The following is an 8454-nucleotide window of genomic DNA, read 5'->3' as shown; positions in this document are numbered from 1 at the left end:
ACACAATACCAAAACAATGCACTTACTGTCTCCGTGTATAGCTGTAGTGCAGAATGCACGGGAAGAGCTTTCTTTCCACATGTCTTACTGTTATGGCAGACTGCCCAGTGCCTCTCAGATTATAGAATGTATGTTTTTAATGAGAGTAATTACCAAAAAATGGATGACACCAACCGTTTTTCTCATAGCCCTCTCTATTTAGTTAGGTTGGATAATTCATTGCAATGGGCACATGGAACTCAGACAACATATTGGCAGAGATGGGAGTTACAAGGAAGTTGTTATATTTGCTAAGTGCTGTCCAGTCAGTCTGACTAACGGTGATCCTATGTAGGGTGTCCAAGGCTTTTATATCTTTGTAGGGGCAGAAAGCCTCATCTTTCTTCCAGAGAGTGGCTGGTAGACTTGAACCACCAACCTTGTGGTTTGCAGCTTAATCTAAAAAGCCGCCGTGCTCCTGATTAAGGATGTTAGCAGGTTACAATGCAGTGTCGGAAGTGAGCTGGGCGCAGTTCTTCCAGGCAGGACAGCTTCTACTCAGCTGTACCCACAGGCAGGCCTGTCTCTGCCTGGCCAACGTTACAAATCTATTGTACATCCATGAAGTCCTAGAACACAAGAGGGCCTAAAACCTCCATGAGTGTCTAGCATTGAACTCCTTTACACAGGGCCAGAGGAACAGCAGCAGTAAAAGCAAGACCCAGAGCACCGGACGAAGCAGTGGGTTTCCCAGCCCATGAAGCAAGGAAAGCTGAGTGACTTTGGACAGGAGGCTTGCTTGCAGAGTGGAGTGTAAACCAGTTACTTAACTGGAGGAGCTAAGTATACTGACTGGTTGAGCTAGAGTCAAGTGCCTTCAAGCTGAGGCTTATGGTAGAGTGGTGAGCCCTGTGGGCATTTCTCAGTAGCTATAAAAGAGCTTTGTAACATTGCCCACGTGCCTTGAACATTTCTGAGCCTGAATTGTTAACTTCCCCCAATAAACCCCACAGCTGTGAGAATGGTGTCTGAGTTCTGTGTGACCATTGCAATGAGTTTTCAAACCCAGCTGAGTAGAGAGTTATTGTAAGGATGATTTGGTGTTCACATCTTTCAAAGTAATATTAATGTAGAGGGCAGATGCTGAGCAAGTCAATGAATCTTGTATGAATACAAATGAGAAAGTATGTCAGGGTTAATTAGTTTTCTAAATATTTATTGAGGACTTCCCATAGGTTAGGCTGTGTTCTAGGCCCCCTTTTCAATTGTAATCTTGCTTTCTTAATTCATAGCAGATGTAAAAATACAGCAGATGAATTCTGCCCTGTCCCCATTTTTTTGTTGTTGTTGTTAGCTGCCATTAAGTTGGTCTCCACTAATGGCAGCCCCATGTACAACAGAACAAAACACTATCTAGTCCCGCTTCATCTCCCTGATCGGTGATGGGCTGGACCACTGTGACCCACAGAGTTTTCCCTGGCTGACTTTCAGAGGCAGACTGTCAGGAAGCTGCACTGAAAGCTGTTGACCATCATAGCAATATGCAAGCCTCCACTTACAGATGGATAAAGAGCTCTGATAGCGTAGTGGTTACAAGTCAGGCTGCCAACCTCAAGGTCAGCAGTTCAAAACTACCAGCGGTTTTGTGGGAGAAAGATGAGGCGTTCTGCTCCCGTAAAGATTTACAGCCTAGGAAACTCTGTGCAGGGTCGCTATGAGTCAGAACTGACTCCACGGTACTTAACAACAACAACAAACTTACAGATGGATGGTGGCTGTGTATGAGGTACATTGACCAAGAATTGAACCCAGGTCTCCTGCATGTAAAGCAAGAATTCTACCATTGAACTACCAATTGCCTCCCCACCGCCCAATATAGTATTGCCTTTTCTTTCTCCATTGGTAGCAGCAGTGAGGGTGTCAGTGTATGCTCAGGGAAAGCAAGGTAGGTGATGGCGGCCATTGCTTATTTTAAATTCTTGCAATATAAATTGTGCCCCTAGTCAAATATCCTATAAGGTTGAATCAATCACGTGCAAAATCTCCCACCACCTACTGGTCGTTTTAACTTTGCATTGCCCCTTCCACCACTTGTCTGTCAGCTTGTCACACTGTGCTGGCTTGTGTGATGCTGTGATTCTGGAAGCTATGCCACTAGTATTTTAAATACAAGCAGGGTCACCCAGGGTGGACAGGTTTCAGATGAGCTTCCAGATGAAGACAGACGGACTGCTTCTGGATATTTAGTCACTGAAAACCTTATGAATAGCAGTGGAACATTGTCAGATAGCACCAGACTATTGAATATTGGAACATGCTGAAGAGCACCAGAATATTGTCAGATATAGTGCCGGAAGATGAGCCCCTCAGGTTGGAAGGCGCTCAAAATGCAATTGGGGAAGAGCTGCCTCCTCAAAGTACAGTTGACTGTGATGACGCAAATGAAATAAACCTCTCGGGACCATCATTTGCTGATGGGGCACAACTCAAAATGAAGAGAAACAACTGTAACTATCCATTAATAATTAGAACATGAAATGTATGAAGTATGAATGTAGGAAAATTGGAAATGGTCAAAAATGAAATGGAATACATAAACATTGATATCTTAGGCATTAGTGAACTGAAATGGACTGGTATCGGCCATTCTGAATCTGACAATCATGTGGTTTACTATGCTGGAATGACAAATTGAAGAGGAATGGCATCACATTACTCATTGAAAAGAACATATCAAGGTGTGTCTTGAAGTACCAACGCTATCTATGATAGGATAATATCCACACATCTACAAGGAAGACCTGGTGTGGCACTGTGAGCTAATGCATTGGACTGCAAAGTCACTTTGAATCACAAGGTTGGCAGTTCAAGCTCACCAACTTCTTCTTGGAAACCCTATATACAGGGTTGCTATGGGTCAAAACCGACTGAACAGGACTTAACAACAGCAACAAGGAAGATCAGTTAATTCCACTATATTCAAATTTACACACAAAAAACTAAAGCCAGTGATGATAAAATTGACGAATTCTATCAACTTCTTCAGTCTGAAATCGATCAAACATGCAATCGAGATGTATTGATAGTTACTGGTGATTGGAATACAAAGGTTGGAGGCATAAAAGATGACTATACACATGGACCTCATCAAAGTCAAATTGACTGCCTCTGTGTAAACAGACAGTGGAAAGACTTCATATCATCAGCTAAACCAAGGCTAGGATAGACTGTGGAACAGACCATCAATTGCTCATATGCAAGTTCAGGCTGAAGTTTAAGAAAATTAAAACAAGTCCATGAGAACCAAAATACAACCTTGAACATATCCTACCTGAATTTAGAGATTATCTCAAGGACAGATATGATGCATTAGACACTAAAAACCAAAGAAGAGTTGTGGGATGACATCCAGAACATGATACAGGAAGAAAGCAGAAGGTCATTAAGAAGACAAAAAAGAAGACCAAAATGGATGTCAGAAGAGACTCTGAAACTTGCTCTCCAGCATAGAGATGCTAAAGCAAATGAAAGAAACAAGGAGGTACAAGAGCTGAACAGAAAACTTCAAAGGTCAGCTGAAGAAGACAAAGTCAAATGTTAAAACAAAATGTGCAAAGAGCTGGAGTGAGAAAACCAAAAGGTAAGAACATGCTCAGCATTCAGGAACTCGAGGGAATTGAGTAAAAAAATTCAAGCCTCGAGTTGCTACATTGAAATATTCTATGGGCAAAGTATTGAATGATGCAGACAGCATTAAAAAAAAAAAAGATGGAAGGAATACACAGAGTCACTGTAGCAAAAAGAATTGATCAATGTTCAACCACTTAAATTGGAAGCATATGATCAAGAGCCCATGATGCTAAATGAAGAAGTACAATATACATTGAAGGCATTGGCAACGGACAAGGTGCCTGGAATTGATAAAATACAAGTTGAAATATTTTAACAAACTGATGAAGCACTAGGGCTACTCACTTATCTCTGCCAAGAAATTTGGAAGACAACTACCTGGCTAAGTGACTGGAAGAGATCCATATCTGTGCCCATTCCAAAGAAAAGACTGAAGAATCTTTTCTTTAATGGAGAAAAGATTGAAGTTGTCAAAGACTTCATTCTACTTGGATCAACCATCAACACTCATGAAAGCAGCAGTCAAGAAATTAAATGACATATTGCATTAAGTAAATCTGCTGTACAAGACGCCTTTAAAGTGTTGAAGAGGGAAGACATCAGTTTGAGGGCTAAGGTGAGTCTGACCCAAACCATGGTATTTTCAATACCCTCATAGGCATGTGAAAGTTGGACGGTGAATAGGAAGACCATAGAAGAATCGATGCATTTGATTTATGGTGCTGGAGGAGAATATTAAAAGTACTGCCAAAGAATAAAGTAATCTGTAATGGAAGAAGTACAGCCAGAGTGCTCCCTGGAAGGCAGGGATTTAGCAATCTGTGAAAACACACACACACACACACACACACACACACACACAATTATTCATATAAATATTCATAGGAGGATTCTTTTAGCTCACCAAGATGATTGAGGAAATATAGCCCTCTTGCCCAAGTATCCCTTAGAAATCCTAACCTAAAGATTGTTTTTAGAGAAGGGCCATGTTATGATCCCTAAAATGCAGCTTCTGATGTGTTCTAGAACATGTTCCTGGGCTTTTGCACCCTAACATTCTCACCAGATCACACTGGTCACTGGTGGTGCTGACACTGACCATGGAGAGATCACCCCCTGCTGCAGGGTCCAGCAGCCTTCTACTGGTAACTGAGGACACCACTACTCTGAGCTCATGGGACTCTGCTTCCCAGGGTTGCCACAGGACAAATAGGACCAGATCATATTTTCAACAAGATCTTTCTGAAGAGTTTGGGGGTCAAATAACAACAAAAAATTCTATATTAGAAGTGCAATTTACAAGCACAAATAGATGTCAGTGTTCTCAGCCCTTTCAGCGTTGAGGTCCTTGAACTGGCAAGAGAAGACCGGCTGGCTCATCCCTCTTTATTCTCATTCCTTTCTTACCCCTATTGCCAGTATACCCCATACAACCACATGTATGCACACACACACACACACACACACACACTCCTACACTCTCACTCAATAGTTTGGTCTGTGTTGCACTTAAGAATACTTGTAGGCATTGCTCAGGAGGTGATGTTGCTATAGACTAGCAGGTCGACATCAGTGGTTTTGATAAATTAGTTAAAACAAGTCCATTTGAAAATAACAGTTAATTGGAAAAGGCTGGTTTCAACTCTTAGGTAAGCAAGTGGTTACTGATGGGTTTTGGGCTTCTTAAGGAGTCCTGGTGTGGTGCTGTGGGTTAATTGCCAGATTGCAAAGCTGTTTGAACTACAAGATTGGTGGTTCAAGTTCACCAGCTGCTACTTGGAAACCCTATACAGGGTTGCTATGGGTCGGAATTGACTAGACACCACTTAACAACATTATCTACATAATTTTTGTTCCTGCAATCTTATTTATTTTTCAGTGCAGGAGAAATCCTGTTTTGTCATCTTCCTGAAATAATTTTTAGTAGAAAACAGTGTAATTTTCCATTCATGATATTGGTCTGCTCCTTAATAACCTAATCATTTTCCAATGATTTGTTTTCTTTTGTTTTCAGGCATTTAGAGTAACAAAGGAGTCCATCCAGAAAGCTACTCATGTTTTCTAAACCTGAAAAATCCTAGATCTCAATTTGTAGCATGTTTATAAATACTCTTAGGAACATGAGCTCTAAGTGATTCAAATTCCTAGAAATGCATTTCAACTTATTTAATTTTTTGGCACAAAAAGCTTTATTCTCCCTCCAGGGATTCACCTCAACCATTTTGTATTGTTTCTCTTGGAAAGTCTTCATTCCAATCTCACGTAGCTGCATTTCTGTGTTAACAACACTGCTGATTTTTGCCGTCTGGTCTAAGGATCTTAACCATCCCCTCCTCTTAAAAAGATCACACAACTGCCCAAAAGTAATGATAAGTCATTTTAACCTTTTTGACATGACTTTATACATAATTTACGTTTCATTCATATAAAATTATCAGAGGCCTCCTCATTTATGGAATCACTGTATAGTGCAAATAGTTAAGCTCTTGCTCACTGAAAGTTGGAAGTTCAAATCCATTCAGAGGCCTTCAGAAGAAAAAGTACTTACAAAAAACCAGCCATTGAAAACTCTCTGACACACATGGGCTCACCCTGAGTCGTAGTGAATGAAGTGACAATTGGTACTGGTCACATATAGATGCTCCATTTCCATGCATTTCTATGTGCAAACATTTCTATTTATTTGTTTGACTTTAGTTATTTCTCCGGGAGACATTTAGTGATTATTTATCATGTGTTAGGCACTGTGCTAAGTACTGAAGAGACAATGATGAAGACGATAGATACAATTTCTGTTCTTGCAGGGGAAGAAACAGAAACGTTGACAGGCAAGTGCAATACAATGTACCAGGTACTATTATACGGAAAGTCCAGGAGTCCAGGTGTGGCACTGTAGGGTATGCGCTTGACCACAAGGTCAGTTTGAACCACAAGGTTGGTGGTTCAAATTCAGTAGTCACTCTTTGGAAACCCTATGTAGGGTAGCTATGGGTCAGAACCAACTTGGCAGCATGTAACAAGCTGCTATGAGAAAGTTATATTAATGATGATGATGATAATCAACCCATGTAAAGCACTTACTATTGGCAAGCACTGTTATAATTTGATCATCCTGCTGTGGTGTTGTAAGATAAGCACTGGACTACTAACCATAAGGTTGGTGGTTCAAACTTAGCAACTTCTACTTGGAAACCCTATACAGGGACGCTATGAGTTGGAACTGACTCTCCCGCGCTTAACAACAACCACCTTATGCTGTTGGTACTTATCATTATCTTCTAAGAAGGTGGGGAAAGAAGATGAAAGAGAACAAAGCAGAAGGATGTGTTGCCATGGGGACTGAAGGAGAAGAAAACTTCAAGTGTAAAGGAGGAAGAACGACCTTGTGAAATTTGACCAAAAACACAAGTAAAACGAATGACAAGTGTTTTGGTGGCTTTTTAGTTTTCTTTCTCAATGATTAGTAATACATTTTTGGACACTTTGATCTTCTAGAAATGTATGGTTGTCAAGTGGTTCTTTGATTCCACACAACTTATCCTTGTCAGAAGTTCATTTAGGGAGTCCATGTGAGAGATGTTTAGAGCTAGTGCAGACTCTGTCTCTTAGTTAGCTTGTACAAACCACTCCTGTTCAATCCAATCAACTTTATTGAAAGTCTGATTTGGGTATGGCATGATAGAAGATAAAGCAGATAGTGTCTGTCCTTGGCAGTCAGTAGAAAACATCTGTTTCATTTGTTCCTCTTTTCCTTGGTCCATAGGTCCAAGTGAATCCAGGACTTGGTGCGATGAATGGTGAACTCTCCTCTCTGAATGGCACCTCAGGAGCTGACACCCTTCTCCAGAGCTCCAAGCTAGCTTCTGTCTCTGCAAAGAGGACCCTAGAACCAAGGAGCAGGAGAAGCCGAATCAGGAACTCCAAAGTGGGTTCTCTGCAGCTTCTGGAGCCTGGTAGAAGCCTAACCTCAGACAGTTTTAGTGGCACATCATGGCAAAGCCCTAGCTGGTCATCTCCAGCCAGCAGCCTGCACATAGACAACCAACTCTATCTGCCTTCTCCCCACTTTGAATCTGGGGTCAGAATTGAGGCCCTCAGCCAGAGAAATCCCTTTCAGAAGCTTGAGGCAGAAATGAACGTTGATACAGGGTTCACTGTGGTCAGTTCTGAACCTAGGCAATCTTCTTTGGGCAGATGTCCCAGAGATTTGCAGACCATCCAGCCTCCATCCTGCTTGCCAGCTGCCTCAGTAGTGACGCCTGCCTCCCCAAACAGCACAGTCTTTGAGGAAAGGATCCTTCCTTTGTCACTGGCTGGCCAGAGGGAACTCAATGAAGGCAAGATAATCTCAAAATGTGCCCTTCACCAGCCAGTCCAGATGGAAGAAAAAGAAGAAGAATTCTTTATATAGTATCAAACAAATGTGATTTTCTAAGATAGGAGATCAGACACAATTTTATAGAAATGGAGTGGTGAGCTGGAACAGGCCTGTTTCTAGTTCGTGAAGGGCAGAGGAGCTCCTATGCTACATGCACAGAGCTGTACTGCTTTTATTTCAAAAATTAAAAGTCTAAAGGTGCTGTGAGTGGGTGTTTATCTGCTATCACAGTCCTAAGGGAGCATAACCCATGTAGAGGGGTAAAGCTGACTGCCTCCATTCCCTAGAGAAACATTAACCCAGCATGGTAACTGGCATGGTAACCCATAATGGTAACCAGGCATGATGTTTTGAGTTCAGAATAATTGTATTCTATGCAAATGAGTTACATGTATTATGCAACACTGATTAGTGTGTATAATTTGGTTTTAATTTTTACTTGGGCTGTATCGTTCACCCCCATGGAC

General features: G+C 41.5%; 1 protein-coding gene across 1 annotated transcript in view; it reads left to right on the top strand.

Annotated features, from left to right (window-relative positions):
- FAM124B (family with sequence similarity 124B) overlaps nt 1–8020 on the top strand; it is a 17625-nt gene extending 9605 nt beyond the window's left edge. Inside the window, exon 2 of the mRNA XM_006861895.1 lies at nt 7373–8020. Within this exon, the coding sequence (XP_006861957.1) occupies nt 7373–8020 (648 nt within the window). The remainder of the gene's footprint in view (nt 1–7372) is intronic.
- Nucleotides 8021–8454: the final 434 nt, after the last annotated feature.

This window comes from Chrysochloris asiatica, unplaced genomic scaffold, assembly GCF_000296735.1.
Source record: "Chrysochloris asiatica unplaced genomic scaffold, ChrAsi1.0 scaffold00044, whole genome shotgun sequence".
Classification (NCBI taxonomy): Eukaryota; Metazoa; Chordata; class Mammalia; order Afrosoricida; family Chrysochloridae; genus Chrysochloris; species Chrysochloris asiatica.
The sequence above is the reverse complement of the archived record's forward strand: the minus strand, read 5'-3'. Positions and strand labels throughout refer to the sequence as shown.